A 22,030-nucleotide genomic window follows, 5' to 3' on the forward strand; every position below is an offset into this window, starting at 1 on the left:
GCCAAGGGCAAGGGAGCCTAGTCAGGTTCCCATGCTGACTTGGGAATACTGCATGAGCCTCGGATGATTTATTCCCAAGTATCTCCTACTATATGTGTGTATGTGTACATATATATGTGCATATATACACATACATATATACACACATATACACATATATATTTTTACATATAAATATATATATTTTTAAAATTTGTTACTTAGCTTCTTTTGGGGCTCCATTTGGTCATCTGTTCCTTGCTGGGTTCCCCCGTCTGAGGGGTAACCGGTCAGGCCCTCCTAATGGGTCTCACTTCTAGAGGATGAAAGATAATAAAGGCACAACATACTCCTCCGTAAGTAAAAAGTACAAATTCTAAAGTAGTGCTAAGGTAGTCTAGAAAGTTTGGATTGTTTTCATAATGATTAATTTAATGATATAAAAACATTGATATAAAATATCACATTCTTTTTTTATTTTTAAGTATATTTTATTGATTATGCTATTATAGTATTCCCACATTTTCCCCCTTTATGCCCCCTCCTCTCTGCACCCCCAACCTTCCAGCATTCCCTGCCTTAGTTCATGTCCATGGGTTGTACTATAAGTTCTTTGAATTCTCTGTTTCCTATGCCATTTTTTACCTCTCCCTGTCTATTTTATGCCTACAAATTACGCTTCTTCTTCCCTCTACCCTTTCACCCTTATTCCTCCCCTCCCTCTCCCTACAGAAAATCCTCCATGTGATATCCATTTCTCTGATTCGGTTCCTGTTCTAGTTGTTTGCTTAGTATTTGTTTTTGTTGTTTTTCTTTTTTTAAAGGTTTTTGTTGATAGTTGTGAGTTTGTTGTCATTTTATTGTTCATATTTTTTATATTCTTCAATTTATTAGATAAGTCCCTTTAACATTTCATCTAATAAGGGCTTGGTGATGATGAACTACTTTAACTTTACCTTATCTGGGAAACACTTTATCTGCCCTTCCATTCTAAATGAAAGCTTTGCTGGATAGAGTAATCTTGGATGTAGGTCCTTGCCTTTCATGACTTCAAATACTTATTTCCAGCCCCTTCTTGCCTATAAGGTTTTTTTTGAGAAGTCAGCTGATAGCCTTATGGGCACTCCTTTGTAGGTAACTCTCTCCTTTCCTCTTGCCGCTTTTAAGATTCTCTCTTTATCTTCAGTCTTCGGTAACTTAATGATGATGTGTCTTGCTGCATTCCTCTTTGTGTCCAACTTCTTTGGGACTCCCTGGGCTTCCTGAACTTTCTGGAAGTCTATTTTCTTCACCAGATTGGGGAAGTTGTCTTTCATTATTTGTTCAAATAAGTTTTCAATTTCTTGCTCTTGTTCTCCTTCTGGCACTCCTGTAATTTGGATATTGGAACGTTTAAGGATGCCTCAGAGGTTCCTAAGCCTCTCTTCATTTTTGAATTCTTGTTTTTTCATTCTGTTCTGGTTAGATGTTATTTCTTCCTTTTGTTCTAAATCATTGATTTGAGTCCTGGTTTCCTTCCTATTACTGTTGGTTCCCTTAATATTTTGCTTTATTTCACTTTGGGTATCTTTCATTTGTTCTTTCATTTTTTGACCAAGCTCAATCAGTTCTGTGAGCATTTTGATTACCAGGGCTTTAAACTCTCCATCAGATAGGTTGGCTATCTCCTCATCACTCAGCTCTCTTTCTGGAGTTTTGCTCTGTTCTTTCATTTGGGCCATATTTCCTTGTCTTGGCACATCTGTTTAGTTGTAAAGGGGTGGGGCCTTAGCTATTCACTAGATTTGGGCAACCCTCCTTGTGCTGCGGAGCTGCCTGTGGGGAGGGACCAGAGAGGGAACAATGTAGCTCACCTGCTGGGCTCTAGCCCCACTTTCCAATGAACTCTCATGTGAGACTGGGAGTTTCTCTCACCGCAGCAACCCCAGTGGAGTCCACAGTCAGCTCTGAGTCTCAGTTTCTCGTTCAGTCAGCCCTGCTCGTGGGGTCCCCTGCCTCACCACAGACAGCCACACCTGCACAGTCCACTGTCTTGCCGCAGGTTCTTTCTGTCTGCCTGTCTTACTGGTCTGGTTGGTCTGGTTGACTGTTTCTTTAATTCCTTGGTTGTCTGAGTTCTGTGCAGTTTGATTTTCTGGCACTTCTGGTTGTTTATTAATTTTAGATTGGTTGTTATCCTCCTTTTGGTTGTGTGAGGAAGTGAAGGGTTTCTACCTACACCTCCATCTTGGCCAGAACTCCTCTAAAATCTCACATTCTTAAAAGTTATTTTTATTGGCTCTTCCTGGGTCTTCCTCCTGGCTCAGCTGGCTGGTCTTCTGCAAGGGGGTGCGATCACCCAGACTGCTTGACTTGTACTGCCATTCAGTGTGCACCCTCAGATTCAACTGGATCTAGCAGTCATTTATCCCATCATGAAGTTTATGGGGCCTCCTGTGTATCCACCCTGTGCTAGCCACTGGGGTATGGAGATGAAAGGTACACGCCTGCCCTAGCAGAGGTAAAGAAGGGAACAAATCACCCAAATACAAGAGACTGTCATCATGGCTAGTATAAGGGCAAATGTGAGCAGCAAGGACGTGAGGTGGGAGGCTGGATGAAAGAATGGACCAAGCCATTAGAGGGATTAGGTGTGCCACCCCAAAGAGGCCCCTTTGGCATATTACTTTAAGCTGCAGGCAACTGAGAAACAGCATACATAGGAGGAGCATTCTTCCCTCCCTCTTTCTGACTAAAAACAGGGCACCAATTTCCCTTTGTAAAGGCACCTCCCCCTCCTATACCAGAGGGAGGATAGTAAGATTCTCACTATCAAAGTCAGACTTGAGTCCACATTACAAACATTGCTAAACCACTGTTACCTATCAGACATTTCCTAGTCACCTTCCCACAATTTACTGCCTCTGGCTTTAACTGCCTCTTTGGATCTCAACTTTTTTTCTGTGAAATTCCAAACACTAAAACTCAGGCTCAGAACTTAAGAGGGGAGAGGAAGGGTTTTTCCTTCCCTGCACCATGGTATGCTTAGCAGGGGTTACAGGAAGGCCATGCAGGGTGAAAGAGCCTGGGGTCAAACTCAGAAAATCTGGCTCCCAGGATCTTAACCTGACTACCGAAGGATCCAGGTCCTCCCTAGAACAACCATACCCTAATCCCTGCCCCTCTTCCTCTTAGAAAGACAAGCTTGAGGCACTTCTTCTAATTCTAGAGGATGATGGCTGGACCTCCACCATCATCCCATGGTGGGGTCTCTGTTGCTGCATCTCCTTGGAAGAGGCTATACCCCCTTTTGAGTGGAGACAGCTTTAACTCTCATTGACCTGGGTGTGAAGCTGAATGACGAGACAGCTTCTATGAGCTCGTGTGCGGCCAAGTCTCTAGCTGTACCTCACACTCACGCCACACACCTCACTCTTTCGAATCCCATGACCAGTCTCCACATGGCCATTTTGTGCCATCTCCTGCACCTCTGTGCTTGCCTGCCTGATGAGCCCTGACTCACTCCTGAAGTATCAGTCCAGCTGTTTCCTATGTGGGTTCCTCTAGTCAGTTCCCAAAGCATAAGGGTTACTTTCCATCTATTATACTGCTCACTCACCTCTGGCAAGAAATGTGCCTCTCTGTGCTGTATTAATTTGTGTGCTTGTTGTGGCCATGAAAGGTGCCCTCTTCATACATGCATTTCTAGAACTAGCACAGAGACTCACAATAAATGCTTGCTGAATGAATGAATAAGCCTGGGAAAGGAATCCTCAAGTTCAAAGAAGATGGGAAAGATCAGATCCAAGAGACCCTTGTACCTCTGTTGATTTGGAAGAAATCTGCCCCCAGGGCTTTTCCTACCTATGGTCTATTTCCACACAATGAAAAGATTAAAGGGCACAAGATCATTGCTTCCGTTCTTGTGATCAGAGAAGTGACACCGGGAGACTCAAAACATAGAACTATACTTTTCCTACTTTTCCTAATTTGGCAGTGGGTGCAGAGAAGCTGCATGAGGTCATGAAAGGGGCATAGGATTTGGAGGCCTGAGGCCCTTTTAGCCTCTTGCAGCCCCAGCTTTCCATGTAAAATGGGAGCAAAACACAAATTCTACCTACTTTCTAGACTATGGTGAGGGGGAAATGAATGACACCTTGAAAGTGCTCCATAAATGCAACAGCATTTCTCAAGGCTGCAGGTTGAGCCCTTGGAAGCCCTCTCCCCTCTTCTGGACTCTACTGGACCTTGTCTGTGAGCAGCTGGCCCCAGGCATGCAGCCTCTGCTCCCGTGAGATCAGCAGGCCATTCACTAGGAGCCTCAGATTGGTGGGGTCGATGTAATTCAATATTGATTTTAAATTTCATTTCTGCCTGCCTACCAGCCATTAGTTTTGATCAATACATTCTCTGCCTTTGGTCGCATAATTATTGAAGCTGTTGATGTTTTGGCAGAGTTAAGGTAGTCTCTGGCTATCTTAGTGGGGGAGCCCAAGGCAGCCTCCAGGCCCAGGTCTAACCCAGTTCACGCCTGTTTTGCAAATAAGTCACCTACTTCCACTTTCAAATAGTAAGGTCAGGCCCAGTTCTCCAGCTCTGTGTGGTCAGTAGTCCAGCCTGTGGTAGTTCCTTGTGTCCCAAGTGTCTAAAGAGTGCTGGTTTTATGACTTTGGGCATCTTCCACAGGGATAACTCATTTTCCCCATCAGCTGGTATCTGGGAGAAGAGGCAGGAGAAGGGAGAAGTCTTGGGTTCTTGGTGCACCTCTCTAGGGCACAAACTGCCTTGCATACCCTGGTACATGGGCCTTGGGCAGCAGCAGCTAGATGGCAGTCAGGGGGCAGGAAGAGTGTCCAGATGCAGGAAAACCTAGCTGGCAGCAGCTGAGAGCTCTCAGTATTTGTGCTCTGAGGATGAACCCATTGTCCCCTCACACCCTCTGCAGGTGACAGGTGGGAAATACCATTATTCCCGCAACATCTACTGGATGTCCACTCTCTCCAGGACCTCAGGGTCACTCCCTGCAGACCCACTGCCCATACTTTGGCCAGCATCAATGTCTAATGTTCCATCCATCATGTTACTTCCTTGCTTAAAGCCCTACCTAGATGTGGGCCAAGACTATTCCCTCCACTTCCTTGCTGCCGCATCACCTTGACCCTCCCACTGTCTTCCTGCATTGCAGCCACATCCAGGGGCTCACAGTATGCCCTGTGCATATTTCTCTGGGTCTTGATACATGAGGCTTTTCCCCCTGGGATGGCTTTTCTCTCCTGATGTCAGGAGTGGGCCTGGTCCATAAAAAAGGAAGTACATAATAATGTTCATGAGCCTTTGGGTTTTAAATCCCAACACTGCTACACCTGGTTGGCTACTCTTCCTGGCTGGCAAGTTCTTTAATCTCTCTAGGACTTAGTTTCCTCATCTGAAAATGAAGCAACAGCTGTCTCTTTCTCAATATGGATCTTTTGAAGATTAAGGGAGATTATACACATGGGAGGTGTAACAAGACATTGAAAGGAAGCTCCCACATGGCACCAAGACACAAAGGATGCAGCATTCTACAGTGAGTACCTGACCAAGAAGCATACTTTCAAAAACTGGGTGAAAATCAGTTATGTGGCCTTGGGATGGACATGGAAATATTGAACTGGTTTTATATTTTGCAAATTAATGCACCTCTTGGGCTTTTCATTATCAAGGAGTGTCCAGAGCTGTCATGGGGCCTTGTCAGGCAGAAACAGAGGAAAGCCTGGCCCCTGGGACAATGGAGGGCACAAATAAATTTGCTTCATGAGGTGTGTTTCTTCTAAAGCATGGTTACCTAAGTTCAATAGGCATGAGCTATGGTTACTGTTATTATTACATATTTGGTCAGTGCATAATTGATTAAGTATGTGTCTAACTCCTAATGCAAGTGGGGAGGTGAAGGTATCTGAGTCTGGTGTTTGAGGTGGCTAATTTTGTCAGAAATGTGGCGAGTTGCAATACAACAGCAGCTGGGATTCCTCAGCATCACCAGGTGGGCGGGGCCAGGCTTGCCTGAGTCTATCACACACCTTGGCACCAATGGCCAGCACTGTAGCCACCCCTTACTTAAGGCACCTGCACACAGGCCCACCTTCCTCATCCCATCTAATCCTGACTCCCTCACCTTTCCCATTAGTCTGATGCTTGGCCAGGCTGCTTTTCAGATGAACAGGACAGAGTTCAAAACTGCCAAAACAGGACAGAATAGGTGGTATAACCTCATCTTTTGTTTCTGTTCCTGCACCTGGTGACACGTTGTGAATACCTGCCTATTGAGAAAGATACTGGTGAGGAATCAGACACCTCGTATCACAGGAGCTTAAGCTGCTCAATGATACCACCTGGCCTGTGCTGGCCTCTGGACAGAGCAATGTTTGGGGGGAAAGGCTTTTCAGACCTCAGAGTAATGTGCTTAAGCTGATCTGATTAGCAGCGTGACTTTGAGCATTTTACTTATCCTGCCTCCACTTTCTCCCTTGTCTCACAGCATTGGCGCTAGGATTAAAATGGGAGTGTGCATGTAAATGGAAGGTCTAACACACATCTGGCACATCTGGCACATCTGAAACACCCAACAGCTATCTTCTCACCTTCCTCCCTTCCCTAAAGAATGTTAGTAGTAAGAGTATTTAATGTGTTAGTAATGAGAGAGTTCTCATTTATGATTAATCCATTTACATGAAATTTAAAAACAGGCAAACACTATGGTAACAGAAATCAGAAGAGTGTGAGCCTGGATGTGAGGAGAGATGGGAGAGACAGGAGGGAACTTTCTGGAGTGAAAGGAAATGCTTTTTTATATCTTGATCTTGGTAGTTGTCATTGTACTGTACACTTATGATTTGTACCTTTTACTCCATGTAAATTATGCCATAATTAAAAAATAAGAAAAATATTATAAGTGAACAATGAAAGTCCTAGAATAAGCAGTATTCAAAAACTCAGAATGAGATGTACTTTGAGGTTATTGTTCAAAGATATCCAAATCAGGAATTTTTATTGTCTCTGATCAGGTCTCTGGGACTTATCCTGGATATTTTGCTCATCTGAGGGCATCTGCAATTTCATTTCGGTTCTGAGCAAACTGCCAGAAGGGAGAGAGGGGGGAGCTCAGTCATCTGTGTGAGGTAGAAGGCCTGGCCAGTGGTAGAGGATGTGCAGGCTTGGGGACTGGAGCTCTCAGGGAAGGTATCAGCTCTGAGCAGTGGTGCCAGGACCTGGCCTGGAATAAGGGGACCACTGGATGAGCCTCCCCTGGCCTTCCTTTTCCACCACAGGCTCCTGTCTGTAAGGCCTCCAGTCCCTGGCAGAGTTCTGTCCCAGACCCTGGTTCCACCCTCCATGAATTGTTCTCATATACTGCCTCTTTGGCATACTTCACTGACCCCTCTCCTAGCCCTGAATCCTCTCTGAATTTCAGGCAAAGACAGATGCTACATCAGCTTAGTAAGTTACTGTTCCTTTGCTGTTCATCTCTCAGGACTTAGAGAACCCTTAGAGTATCTAAGAATCCTGGGCAAGGGCAGCATAAGCATACCCCAGAAGGCCACACCATTCAGAACCAAACAATCAAAGGAGGTCTGTGAATCCCATGGTCATTCTTAAGAGCAGAAACTTCCCTTTGAAAAATCCTCCAGTTTGAACTGACACGACCTGTAGGCTAGCACCCTTTAACCACTTCTCAGTTAGTCCTTCAAGCCTTAAGGTGAAACCTGGCAGTCTCCTGTCCTTCTACCCTCTTTATTCCCCACCCCCAGAGGCAGCCACTTTCACCCATTTTAGTTGGTTCCTTTGGTATTTATGTCCACATTTCTAAATAGTATTATATAATATATACCACATCTTCTTTATCCATTTTTCCACTGATGGACATTTAGGTTGTCTCCAGATCTTGACTACTGTGAACAATGCTGCAATGAACACGGGAGTACTGATACCCTTTTATTCCTATTTTCATTTCCTTTGTATGCAGACCCAGAAGTGGGACTGCTGGATCATATGATAGTTCCATTTTTAATTTTTTAAAGATTTTATTTATTTATTTTTAGAGAGAGGGGAAGGGAAGCATAAAGAGAGGGAGAGAAACATTGCCATGAGAGAGAAATATCAATTGGCTGTTTCTTATATACACACCCTGACTGGGCATCCAACCTCCAGCCCAGGTTTGTGCCCTGACTGGGGATTGAACTGGCAATCTTTCACTTTTTGGGATGACTCCCAACCAACTGAGCCACACTGATCAGGGCCCATTTTTAATTTTTTGAGGAACCTCCACACTGTTTTCCATAGTGTCTGCACCAATTTACATTCCCACCAACAGCGGATCAGGATTTCTTTTCTCCACATCTTTGCCAACATTTGTTATCTCTTCTCTTTTTGATGGTAGCCATTCTAACAGGTGTGAGGTGATATCTCATGTGGCTTTTATTTGCATTTCCCTGATGATTAATGATGTTGAGCACCTTTTCATGTACCTGTTGGCCAGCTGTATGTCATCTTTGGAAAAATGTCTTCAGTTCCTCTGCCCATTTTCAAATTGGATTTTGGGGGGGTATTGAATATTATGAATATTAGCCCCTTATTAGTTACATGATCAGCAAATATATTTTCCCATTCCATAAGTTGTCTTTTCATTTCATTGAATTCCTTTGCTGTGCAGGTTATTTTATTTGATGTAATCCCACTTGTTTATTTTTGCTTTTGTTGCCTTTACTTTTGGTTAAATCCAAAAAAACCATTATCAAGACTGATAATCAAGGAGCTTACAGCTCTATGTTTTCTTCTAGGAGTTTTATGGTTTCAGGTCTTATATTTAAGTCTTTAATCCATTTTGAGTTGATTTTTGTGTATGGTGTAAGATAGGCATCCAGCTTTACACTTTTGCATGTGGCTGTCCAGTTTTCTCGACACATTTATTCTTTCCCCATTGTATATTCTTAGTTCCTTTGTTGTAAATTAATTGCATAGGTTTATTTCTGGGCTCTCCATTCTGTTCCATTGACTCATGTGTCTGTTTTTATGCCACATCACTTCTCAATTTTCCCTTTTAAGAATTAGTGGTTGACTTTTAATTATGGAAGATGAGGATTTTATTTTTTTACTTTCCTGCCCCCACCACACATAAGCACCCACCCCATCCACCTAATATGGTTATATTGTGATTTTGGTTTGATCAATACACAGAATTTGTATTTTTAATACTATGTAATTGCTAGTCCCAGTTGAGCTATGTAGTGTACTATAATAAATTTTCTGTTCATGCATCACTTTTTACTTTCCCTGGAGTTCATAATTACCTTGTTTGTTCATATGCTTAGTTTTCTACTATATATTAATAATTCAACCTTAAATATTTCAACCATTGTCTAAATCTAATCTCCATATGTTCATATGTGGTGGGCATCTTAAAAATATCACTGTATCTTATTACTCAAAGAATCTATAGCTCCCTGGGAGACATGTAGAGCTGTGTGCAGTGGTCTTTGGATATTGTCAATCCCTGCATTGGGTGAGGGAGAGAGGCCAGAGGCCTCAGAGTAAGAAAGACATGAATATGAATTCTACAACTTCTTGGCAGGACACCCATTATTCTCATTCTACATCTGTTAAAAATGGAATACTAATGCCTCTCCAGAGTAGAGTTATGAGAACTAAATAAATACAATGGAAATGCCTGGAGCATGGAGGGCAGTACACAATAAATGTTAACTTACTTTCTTATTAGAAAATAAAGAAAAATAAGGCCACTGAAAGTACTTTATGTTATTCATAGAACTTTCTGTCTCCATTTGCAAAGTACTGATCAGGTTCTGCACATTCATCAAGGCTTATTAGGCATTGTTCTCCTGCTAAAGAAGAGATTTAAACCTGCTATAGCTTTGCTCACCAGTCTAATGATTTACTCCAAAAGAAGGGGCCTCCTTGAGTGCCCTGCCTGAACACAATGGCTGCAGCTGTTTGGGGGGATGACTCAGCACTAGGTTTCCCATAGCTATTGTCTCCACATTCTCCCCAAAGCTTCCATCCCCAGTCTCTCCTCTGGCATCTCCAGCCCACTTGGCTCCCATGTCTGCCAGAACCCTGGTTCTGGAGGCTCGAATTTTGAGATCAGGTTGTAGGCTGTAATGTTTTTTCCTGAGGATCCTATCCTTGTCTTCCAGGATGAGCTGTTGAAAAGTCTGTCAACCCTGCAGTGTATATCATTACCGTCTCTCTCATATATTAATTGTTCATAGAACTGGTGACAGCTGTGAACACTAGTATACCTGCTGGAAGAGAGAACCCACCAACAAAGGAACCACCAACAGATAATAAAGGAAGAAAGTGAAGGAGTAAGTGGAAGCCACACTAACCTCCAACCAGGATCAATCTGGAATAACAACTAAACGGTGGAAAAATTACCCAGAACACACACCATGACCATGTGGGATTCATCCCAGGGATGCAAGGATGGTACAATATTCGCAAATCAATAAACATAATACATCACATAAACAAAAGGAAAGACAAAAATCACATGATCATATCAATAGATGCAGAAAAAACATTTGATAAGGTACAGCACCCATTTATGACAAAAACATTCAGCAAAGTGGGAATAGAGGGAGCATTCCTCAACATAATAAAGGCCATATATGAGAGACCTACAGCCAACATCACACTCAAGGGACAAAAACTACAGTCAATTAATATTTGACAAAGGGGGAAGAAGCATAAAATGGAGCAAAAATAGCCTCTTCAACAAATGATGTTGGGAGATCTGGACAGCTACATGCTGTCAGGGTGGGCGGGGATATCTGCCTGGCAACCTAAGCCTGCCCCTTATCCTATCAAAGATGTCAGAATATCAGGATGGGTGGGGAAATACGACTGACAGTTGGAGTCAAGGGGAACCACCGATGATGGATCAAGGCTTTGTTCCAGGAGACCAATCCCTAGCCCTCGAGGGGAGCCAATCAGAATTTGGGTGTATAAAACCCTGCCATATTCCCTGCTTGGCGCGACTTCCCAGGCCCCCAGTCTGCGGACTGGAGAATTTCGCCCGAGAGCGCAAACTCCAAATAAAGCTCTGTACTGCCTAATTTTGTGGCTGATTGGCATTTATTCCTCGGCAGAGCCTAAGAAAACCTTTCACATGCAAAAAAATGAAACTTGATCATAAACTTACACCACACACAAAAATAAATTCAGGGTGGAGAAAAGACTTAAATATAAGTCGTGACACCATAAAGTTCCTAGAGGAAATCATAGGCAGGAAAATCTCAGGCACTCCACGCAGCAATATTTTCACCAATATGCCCCCTAGAGCAAGGGACATAAAGGAAAGAATAAACAAATGGGACCTCATCAAATTGAAAGCTTCTGCATGCCTAAAGAAAATAGTTTTAAAGTGAAAAGAGAACCAACTGTATGGGAAAACATATTTTCCAGTGATACCTCAGACAAGGGTTTGATCTCCCAAATATATAAAGAACTCACATGATTCCACTCCAGGAAGACAAACAACCCAGTGAAAAAATGGGCAAAAGGCTTGAAAAGACACTTCTCTGAGGAGGACATACAGAGGGCCTAGAGACACATGAAAAGATGCTCAGCATCACTAGCCATAATAGACATGCAGATTAAAACCACAATGAGATACCACTTCACACCAGTGAGGATGGCCATCAGAAACAAATCAACAAACAATAAGTGTTGGAGAAGATGTGGAGAAAAGAGTACTCCAGTGCACTGTTGATGGGAATGCAGACTGGTGCAGCCACTGTGGAAAACAGTATGGAATTTCCTCAGAAAACTAAAAATGGAACTGCTTTTTGACCCAGCAATTCCACTGCTGGGATTATATCCTAAGAACCCTGAAACACCAATCCAAAAGAACCTATGCACCCCAATGTTCATAGCAGCACAATGTAGAATAGCCAAGTGCTGGAAGCAACATAAGTGCCCACCTGTAAACGAGTGGATCCAAAAACTATGGTACATTTACACGATGGAATTCTACACAGCAGAAAGAAAGAAGGAGCTCCTACCATTTGTGACAGCATGGATGGAACTGGAGAGCCTTATGCTAAGTGAAATAAGCCAGGTGGTGAAGGACAAATACCATATGATCTCACCTTTATCTGGAACCTAATCAATAAGACAAACAAACAAGCCAAATATAACCAGAGACACTGAAACTAAAATCAATCTGATAATAATCAGAGGAGAGGTGGGAGGGGATAATGAGGGGAAGTAGGGAAGTGTTTTCAGGAACGACTATAAAGGACACATTGACGAAAGCAAGGAGGGGTGGAAGCAATGGTGGGAGGTGGGGATGGCTGGGTTTGGAGGGGAGTGGTCAGGGGCAAATGCAGATAACTGTACTTGAACAACAATAAAGTAATTTAAAATAAAAAGAAAAAAAGAAGGGGCCTCCTTGATAAGCAAAGATCAATTTTATTTTGAAATATTTTAAACAAAGGCAGAAACTCTAAAAGAAAATATTGATAGATTGATGACAGAAAATTTAAAAACTTATGTACACCTGCAGGAAAGATAAAATATCCCAAAAAGTTGAGCAACAAATTAGGAAAATATTTGCAACATGTAAGTTAGTCAAGGGAGGGGCCAACTTTCCTAAGGACCTGGCCCTGTTATCTGGGCCAGGACCTGGCAGAGATAATGCTTCATTCATTCATTCCAAGTTTTTACCAGGTGCCCCCCCCAAGTGCCTGGCATTGGAGTACATAAAATCAGAAATTGTTGCTGCCCTCAATGGAGCTCAATGGGACCAAGTGGAGTGACAGTTATTCACCAGATAAACCCACTTAGGAGTGTACAGCTATAATTCATCCATGGTAAATTCTGTTAAGAAAAGGAAAGCAGGGTCCACAGACCCCAGCTTAGACTGAGGTATGTAGGAGGACTTCTTTGGCTGATGACACCTGAAGGGAGAACTGGAGGGTGAGTCCAAGTCAAGGAATGTGTGTGTGTGTGTGTATATGTGAGACAGAGAGGAGTGAGGGAGAGAAAGGGGGGGGGGAGAGAGAGAGAGACAGAGAAAGAGAGACAGAGAGAGAGAGAGAGAGGCAGGCATTCCAAGCAGGGAAAACAGTGCGTGCTGAGGCTCTGTGTTAGGAGGCCTATGCATCAGCTGAGGAACAGCAAGGCCAGTGTATCTGAAGCTTGGAGAGGAAGAGGAAGCCGGAGATTTGGTCAGTGGCTAGAATGTAAGAGGGCCTTTGTGGGTCATGGTAAGATCTCTGGATTCCCATTTGGGGTTGGAGGTGGGTGCATGGTTGGATTTGCATTTGAAAAGATGACTCTGGCTTTGTAATGGAAAATAGATGGGGTGGATTGGCTGAGTCAATCCTACTGCCTACTACCTTCTCCAGGTCATGTTGGCTGTTGACTTCTTGACAGGTACCCAAGACCCCATTTGACCCCACTGAGCTCCAAGTGTGGCAGAGTGCTACTGCCATAGTGTAGGTTAGAGATAACGATGGCTGGGAGGGTGAAGACATGAGGATAAGTGACACAGGCAAAGTCGATCTCTTTGGGAGGTAAAGCAATAGGGTTGCCTCTCATAATATATCCTCATGGAGCAGGGTGAGGCCAGAGCAATAAACCTTTATTCTGGTGGTGCTAATGGGCACAGAGGAGGCCTCAGTCCAGTCTGTGAATACACAAATCTTTGAAGAAACAAGCACCATGAGAATGGGATTTCAGAAAAGGGAGCAATCCCAGCTGGCTGGGGCAGCATCACAGTCAAGTATTTTGGGGCTCTGTTTTGACTATGGCCTGGAGAGATGGCGATGAACCAGGTGCCCTAGGGGCTGAGTGAGCAGAGAAGGAAGCCTGAAGAACCTAACATTGCAGATTGTGGCAGTAGGCATGAGCATACAGCCTGGGGCTTCACAGCCTCTCCTCACTCTGAAAAACTATGCACGTAGCTCAAACTACGAACGTCACTCCCAGAGAGAGAGTACCTAGCTTATGTTTTTATTTTCTATCTTGAAAAACACACTGCAGCTTTTAAGTGTCACTGAGCGCATAGATTGGTGATTTGCTCCACTGTATATGGAACAAATTCATGGCATATTAGTGGATTTATCCTATTTTTATTCTGGGAAAATTGGCAGGAGCTATTTCTTCACTCTGGGAATAAGGCAATGGGACTCAGTGGAGGAAGAGCTTGCAGGATCATGGCATAAGGAAGGGATCTCTAGAAGGGACCCTTGGAACCACACAGGAGCTCAGTGGGACAGAGTCAGCCACACCTGGATCCATATGGTCTGGCCTGAACGAGCATGACTAACTAGGAGGATACTGCACTGCTCCTAAGGAGGCAATGGCAAGCTCAAATCATCTACAGCAGCAGTCTCCAACCTATTTTTTCAGTCCCAGGTAAACGGTTTTTCCTGGGAGGTTCTCAATCCTGGCCTCTCCCCTCCCTGGGAAAGAGACACAAGGATGGCCTTCAGGGTGAAGGCAGCAATGGTATGCTCACTCAGGTTTGGCCTGGAATGGGTACCTGACAAGAAGTCAGCAGCCAACATGACCTGGAGAAGAGTTGCTGGGAAGTCCCTATCTGCAGAGCAATCTTTGGCCAGACCCCAGAAGCTTCTGAGTTGGCTGATGGGCTGATTTTACTAACTATTCCAGAAAATGATCCCAGCTTTTCTCACAGAACTGTATGTGTCTACATAGTGGTGTAGTCTGGAAGTGTATCTGGAATAGGTACTGTCTGGAGCAGTCTGGATAGGGCAGTGTCTGGATACTGGGGGCTCAGATTTTCATACTATGTCTTCCTGTGTTTATAACACATATCCTGCCCAATTCCTAAAGGTTCAATGGGGAATGAATTCCGATGAAAGTTCTTTACCAATGCCCAAAATTTTCAAGGCACATATATACGATTTTGATCTATATTGCTCCCAAAATGTCCGTAGGGAGAGTTATATTTTAAAAAGCTGCAAGCCTGACTGTGTGTGATCCAGTCTTTAAGTTCATGTCCAGCCTCAAAGCTGTACCTGCTGCACCTTCCTGCTCCCAGCTCCAGCCTCCTGGCCTGTGTACCCCTTTCCTTCTCATGGCACCTGCACATGCTATTCCCTGCCTGGAGGGCAGTCTTCTCCTTCCATTATTCTTTGCCTACTTAGCTGCTCATCATTCTTTGGCCTACAGCTCAAGCACCACTTACTTCCTTTGGACTCTTCATTTGTAGTCTATGCTCTTTGAATGCTTCTTGTCATGGTTTATGTTCATACAGTTTTGTGGGTGGGTAGTTATTAATATCTGATGAATAGCACCATAAATTTCATCTTCTAATATATCTTATCAGATAATAGTATCTAGTAGAAAGTTTCTGAAAATTAACACTACTGACATTTTGGACCAGATAATTCTTTGTCGTGGGGCCGATCCTCTGCATGTGAAATATTTTACAGCATCCCTGGTCTCTACCCACTAGATGACAGTAGCAACTCCTGGTTGAGACCCACTGATCTAGAACAACTGTTTATAAGAAGTATGGATTTTCAAAGGTAGGTTTCCTAAGAGCCCTTTACTGAAACACTGATCCCTTTCTAGCCTAACACTGTCCAATAGAAATATAATGTGAGCCACATATGTAATTCTCGTAGCCACATTAAAAGAAAGTAAAAGAAGCCCTGGCTGGTGTGGCTCAGTAGATTGAGTGCCGGCCTGCAAACCAAAGGGTCACTGGTTCAATTATCAGTCTAGGACACATGCCCGGGTTGTGGGCCAGGCCCCCAGTAGAGGGACCACGAGAGGCAGCTACACATTGATGTTTCTTTCCTTCTCTTTCTCCCTCCCTTTCTCTCTCTAAAAAAATTAATTAAATAAGTAAATACAATCTTTTAAAAAATTTAAAAAAGTAAAAGAAAAAACAGGTGAAAGTGTTTTAAAAATACATTTGATTGAACCAATATATCCAAAACACTGTCATTCTAGCATGTAATCAATATAACATAATAGTAATGAGATATTTTGCATTTTTTTCTGCCAAGTCATCAAAATCTAGTGTGTATTTTTCTTAATTTGGACTAGCTACGTGTCAAGTGCTGAATAACCATACGTAGCCAGTGACTAATGCATTAGGCAGGAATGGGAGGGTAGACCCAAGCTCTCTCAGACGGCCTGGCCTGGCTCACCCATTGGGTTGTCACCAGATTGCATCTCCATCCCTCAGCAGAGCCATGCACAGCCCTCCTTTACCCAAAGGAACCCACAGGTTATAATGAATCCTGAGCATACCATTAGGGGCCGGTGGCGAGGGGTGTCTTGATGGCTCTCAGTACATCCTGGGGGTCCAGTCTCTCCCTCAGTTATCTAGGGGCCTGTGACATGCTAATGAGATGGGTGTGCTACCTGTGCCTTCACAGGAGTTGGATGGTCCCTGACACCCACACTGGGTGAGACTCACACAATTTCCAAGCTCCGCAGGCAGATGTTCCACCCACTTCCAAACCATCTTCATACACTGCTCACAAGGAGGCTCAGCCCTCCACAAACACTGGCCACCTGAAAAGACACATTCTATTTTCTTAAGAGACAGATGTTCTCATCTAAAATGACACTTGTCCTACCAAGAAGTTGCTACCCAGAAGATGCTGTCTCTAGCTCTGGGTCTTGTCCTGAGCTCCAGGCCACTCTGTGGAGACACTGGGTGTCTGGGGTGCTAGTCCAGTTCTCCAGGATCACCCCTGCAAGACCCTCTGATTCACGTATCTCTTACTGTCTCTGAATCTGTCCTCCCCTCTATTCCCCAACAGGCCCCAGAGGACATCTCCAGGCCCCACAGAGTTCCAGGGGAGTGCCTGACCCCAGCTGCCTGTGGAATTGCTTTCCTCAGGCTCTACAGAGCAGCATCCCCAGGCTGCTGAATGAAGACCCTCACTTGGACCTGGCTGACTCCAGAAGCTGGAGTATTGCTTTCCGAGTGAAAGCCATCTTTATTTTGGCTGCTGGGACAAATCTTAAAAATCAAGCATTTATTTCTCTTTTAGTAAAGGAACAAAGTTTCTCCAAAGTTGTCACCTGGTCACTTTGAGCAATCCAGGGACTCAGTACATCACAGAATATGAGGTGAAGCCTACACACCACTGGGGCACTAAGACAGCCATTGCCCCTTTGCTGTTTCAAGTCTGACTCCTATTGACCCCTGGGTCCTTACTCTCTGTCACCAGGATACCTCCAGAAGGCCTGCCCCATCTGGCCGGGAGCGTGGCAGCCTGAAAGTATCCACACACATTGCCAATAGACTCATGCACAGTGTACCCAGATCCACCACATGAAGTTGGACTTACCCCTCCTGGCTTGCCTGATCTTTGGGCTCAGCATGTTCCTGCAGCCACCCGGCCAGAGTTGCTGAGCCAATCATTTTGTCATCACTTCCTTTTTTCTCATCCTCTCACCCAGTTGCCCCTCTTGCCCCAGTGGCCACTGGCATCACCAACGAGGCTCTCTGGGCTCCATGTCCTGGCTCCAGATCACCGGCTTGTCTCAGACTACATGAATCTCAATGTATTATTTATTCATTCCAGAATTACTTCCCATTCAAGCGAACCATCGAGAGGTTCAGTAACCTCTGCTAATCAATCATTGTCCTTCCGCCCGGCCAGGGTGCTCGCAGCGCAGTGGGTCCCCTGAGCTGAGTCCAGCAGCACGCGAGGCTCTCCTACCACTCCCTCCGCCTGCTTGAGCGAAGGCGGGTCCGCTAGGAGAACTGGACGCTCTGTCCTGGCAGTGGGCGGTTCCTGGCTCGGACCCGCCCTCTGCTCTGGGAGGGCTGGTCTGGCTGAGCTAGAGACAACAAGAAGCCGCAGGGAAATCTCGAACTGCGGCGCGGGTCTGCCCCGCCTTGCCAAGGTGGGGGTGTGGGGGTGGGAGCGGTGTTGTGAGGTGAGGGGGTGGGAGTGGGAGAGTGCTCTTGGTGAGAAGTTGGTGGAGACCCCTGCAGGCCAAGGACCCCTTCTGGGCTCGTCCAATGGGACCTGCAATGCCCTATGTTTCCTGTCAGAAGGGCCCTGGAGGCGGTTCAGGATCTCAGTTTCAACTGTTTGTTGAAAGACAGGTGTGTCTTAAGGACAGAGCAGCCTTGCAGTGTTCAGATCTTCAGAAGACAGGACCATCAGGGGGATGCCTATTAGGGATGGTAACTTTCTCTGCTGCCTTAATAAGGTAACTGGAATAAGAATGAGTGTGAAGCATTTAGTTCAGGGTCCACACACATAGGATCCAAAAAGCTGTTCACTAAGTAGTGAATCTCTGCTAACTGCAGTGTTTGTTTAATACTAGTATAATTCTAAAGAGTATATAGTGGGGCTTTTGGGGAGGGACTCAACCTCAAGATTCTAAAAATTGCCAAAGAAATGCAATCACAGTAATCACTATCATTTATTAGGTACCTATTATGTGCCCTGTGTAGTGTTTTATATTCAATATCTCATTTAATTCTTAAATTCCCTGAGGCAGGTGCTCTCACCATGGCTTTTCAGATGAAGAAAGTAAGGCACAGAAAAGTTAAATAACTTGCCCAAAGTTACACAATACTGTCCAGGTGGCGGGTATCTGCATCCAGGGCTGTGTGTCTACAGCCCATGTTTTTCCATGACACCAGTCTTACTAAATACCTGAATTCCAACCATCTCATGTAAGTAGTTCCCGGATTGAGAACATGTTGGATGGTGAGAAACAGGCTCTGTGCCCCTGAAAATCACCCATGTGCTCTGGTAGGCATTTGAGCCTGGGGTTCCATTTTTCAGGCCTGGGTACTGCAGGATCTTTGTAGGTCAAGGGATTTGAACAACAATCGCTTTGCTTTTAACCACCATGATCCTTCCCTAATCCTTACAGCGTCCCTATGTCCACTGATGCCCAAATTTGATATTGATATGTAGTCAACTCTAGCAGCTGGAGGGGAAGGGTGCCCACAGGCTGGGGGTCCACTGGGAGCCACTGCAACAGTCCTTGCTAGAGATGAAAGGGTCTGGACAATGGAGAGCAGGGGAGGATTGGACAGGTAAGGACTCACCAGGATGTGATGGCTCAAATGACCGGGTTGAAGGGAGAGGGCAGAGTCCCTGGAGACAAAGCTGTGTTATTCAGAAGCAAGTCACTTATTCTGTTCCTCAGCCACTCCTCAGAAAGTTTGGATAAGTTTCTTGATATAACATCCAAGGCCTCTCATGGTACTGTCCATTCCCGCCTCTGTGACCTAGCTCGTACTAATGCTACATACAGTTATATTCGCACAGTGCCCCTGGCCCTGTGTGCTTTTGTATGCAGAGCCCTGCTTATGTGCGCCTCTGTGCCTTTGCACGTGCACTTCCTTTCTGTGGAATGCTTTTCTCCACACTGTTTCAGCTGTGTGAGCCAGATCATGTTGAGCAATACCTCTGTGAAACTGGGTTGATTCTGCCGCTAAGTGCTTCCCCAGGCTCTTATCTGTGCCCCTTAGACTGTCCAACACCCCTTCTTCACTCCCAGCCCTGAGCCCAGGCTGGACACAGGCCAGGAGTCCCATAAGGAGCATTGATTTGATGGGTAGATCCAACACATTCCACTGAATGACAGAATTGTACTCCTTTTTTCATTTTAGGACAGTTTGAGACTAGGTCAGGCTGGGACAGAGGCCACCTAGGAGTGGGAAAGGCATAGAACTGGAAAATCTCACAAAGACATTACGGTCACAGGGTGAGGTCCTGTGGCCAGTGACAAGGTCTTGAACAATCATGTAGGCTGTGAATAATGCATCCTGGACCACTTTCTCCAAGATAGAGGCAGAAAAATGCCCTGAAGACTTAGTTTGGGTCCTCTCACACTTGTGGTTAAGAAATCACCCCCAAGTGCTTTTTCTGTGCCGCTGTTTACCCCAACCACATTAAGTTACTTTGTCTGCTTTTCCCAGGATCAGCATTGGAATTGAACAAAGCTACAGAGGCTCTGGGCTTAAACCCAGAAGTAAAGCTGGGAAAGGTCAGGAGCCAGTCCAGACTGTGCACTCTGGAGTGGTGGGGGACATAGAGGGGGCAAAGAAGCTCTTTCCTTCTCTCTGCCCTCAGATCAGGTTCCCAGTACTTCTCTGTATGAAGGGATCCATGGGTCCACCTGGAAGGGACATTAGAGCCCCCTCCTTACTGAAATTTATAAACCCTATTCCCCAGGGCTCTGAGAGCCCTTCATGTCCTCTGAGGCTGCTGGAAGGGAGGGTGGAGTGAGACAAGAGCAGAGCTAGGGGATATGTTAAACACATGGCCTACTGCATAAGCATTGGTTTGAAGGAATTGTCCCACTTCCTTTACTTGCAGGAATCTGAGATCAAGGAGGGGCCTTACTTACTGAGAGAGGCCCCCCTTTCCCACCGTCCTGTGTCCTGTGCCTGTGGCACAGTACTGCCCCTCCCGGCAGTAGTTCTGGGTTCCTCCCTGTTTCTTGCCTTGTATGATTTCAATTTCTAAGGGTTGCTCTGGGTCAGGCACCACGAGGCACTGAAGGGTGAGTGGAGAGAATTAGTGGGTAGAACTCTCCAGAAGGCATCTGCTAAAATCCACCTCTTGGTAGGATGGTCACCCACCTATATGAGTTGGTCCAGAGCCAGGATGACTTTACACTGGTATGTAGATGACAAAAGGATTCTATGGAAAGTAACCTCACAGGGTGATCTGATCATAAGTTCCTAACTGGACAGGTCAAAGTGGGTAGTCAAGACCCAGGCATATCACTTCTTTAGTAAAAGGCTTTTCTTTGCCTTAAGCAAGCCCTGCCAATTGTTTCTGTGCATCTGGGTTAACGTGCCTTTGAAATAAACTGTAACTACCCCTTGAGAGAACACATAATCTTGTTAACTATCCTGTAATTTGATCCTTACCTGGCTTTCTCTCACCTTCCTGTCAACTTCCTTATTTCCATTGTTAATTCTAAATAGATAAAAAGAAGCTACCAACTGTCCTTTTTTGGAGGCATTTATTTCAGTTTGTTGAGATCTTCCATCCAGGCAGATTCTGTTTTGCACAAATAAAATTTTTATAAGAATTCCCTACAGGTTTGAACATTCTTATGTCAACAGTGGTTCTCCACCTTGGCTGCATGCTGGGGAGCTTTGAAAATTCATTGCTATGTCTCACCCCAGCAGCTTCAGTGTAACCAGTCTGGTGTGTACGGTGGTCACTGAGAGTTGTTAAAGCTCCATTGGTGATCCAGTGTGCAGCTGGGGCTGAGAGCCATCACTTTAGAAGACAGCTGCATGTCCTTGAGCCTGGGATTACCAGAGGCCATCTTTGCCTATTGTCACCTCCAGAGAGGTTTCTTCTCAGGGAAGTGCACATTAGGCCACTTCCCCAGTGAAAAAGTGCCAAAGGGCAGTTATCCCAAGACTACAGGAGTCAGCGCCATTCCAAGTAGAATTACAGATATTGCTGTATAGTCTGTGCACTGCACACAGGTGTCCAGTAGAGGGGGAAATGGGGCTGGGTTTGGGCTCCGCTGGCTTGCATCTGGTCTAGCACTGGTAAAGGGGATTTGCTGCCAGAAGGGTAAACTTTTCTTTAATTTTTACCCAGGTGCCATATGCATAGCAGAGCCCTGCTTCCTTGTTCCAGAAGCTGCAGAGAGGATGGAGTGAGCTGTCTTTGGAGGCAGGGGAAAACACTGCTACCTCAACCCAGTGGTCACAAGCACCAGTGTCCCTTGACTTCCTGGAGTGCTGCTGTCTGTCTCTATGGCCAGGCATGTCACATCTGTCCATCCAATGGTGTGCTGGACCAGCTGGCTGACACCAATAGCTGTGAGGGCTCATTATTAAATTCTTGGGTATTTTGCAGTCAGTTATTTGACACAGAAATCATTAGAAATTTAATTATATAAAATTACAATTAGATAAGTTATATTAAAAACAAAGGTAATATATACTCAACACACATTACTTCCTAATAATTTGATTTTTCTATTGTCTACATTCTACCTAGATTATTCACATCTAATTATCTATATGGTGAGAATACTATTTGTAAGGGCTGATTTTGAGTGTCATCTTGAC

The 22,030-nt window shown here is 44.8% G+C and overlaps 1 protein-coding gene across 3 annotated transcripts in view; it reads right to left on the reverse strand.

The window, feature by feature from the left end:
* The window catches only part of ARHGAP22 (Rho GTPase activating protein 22), a 206,807-nt gene that overhangs the window by 152,456 nt on the left and 32,321 nt on the right, over positions 1 to 22,030 (reverse strand). The window contains exon 1 of one of the 3 annotated variants that reach the window (XM_045196076.2): positions 17,301 to 17,678. The exons of the other annotated variants lie outside the window; for them this stretch is intronic. Coding sequence (XP_045052011.1) covers positions 17,301 to 17,334 — 34 coding nt within the window. The 5' untranslated portion in view covers positions 17,335 to 17,678. Of the gene's footprint in view, positions 1 to 17,300; positions 17,679 to 22,030 lie in introns of those variants that run through there. 3 annotated transcript variants of the gene reach the window in all.

The sequence above is a fragment of the Desmodus rotundus genome, chromosome 4 (assembly GCF_022682495.2).
Source record: "Desmodus rotundus isolate HL8 chromosome 4, HLdesRot8A.1, whole genome shotgun sequence".
NCBI classification, from domain to species: Eukaryota; Metazoa; Chordata; class Mammalia; order Chiroptera; family Phyllostomidae; genus Desmodus; species Desmodus rotundus.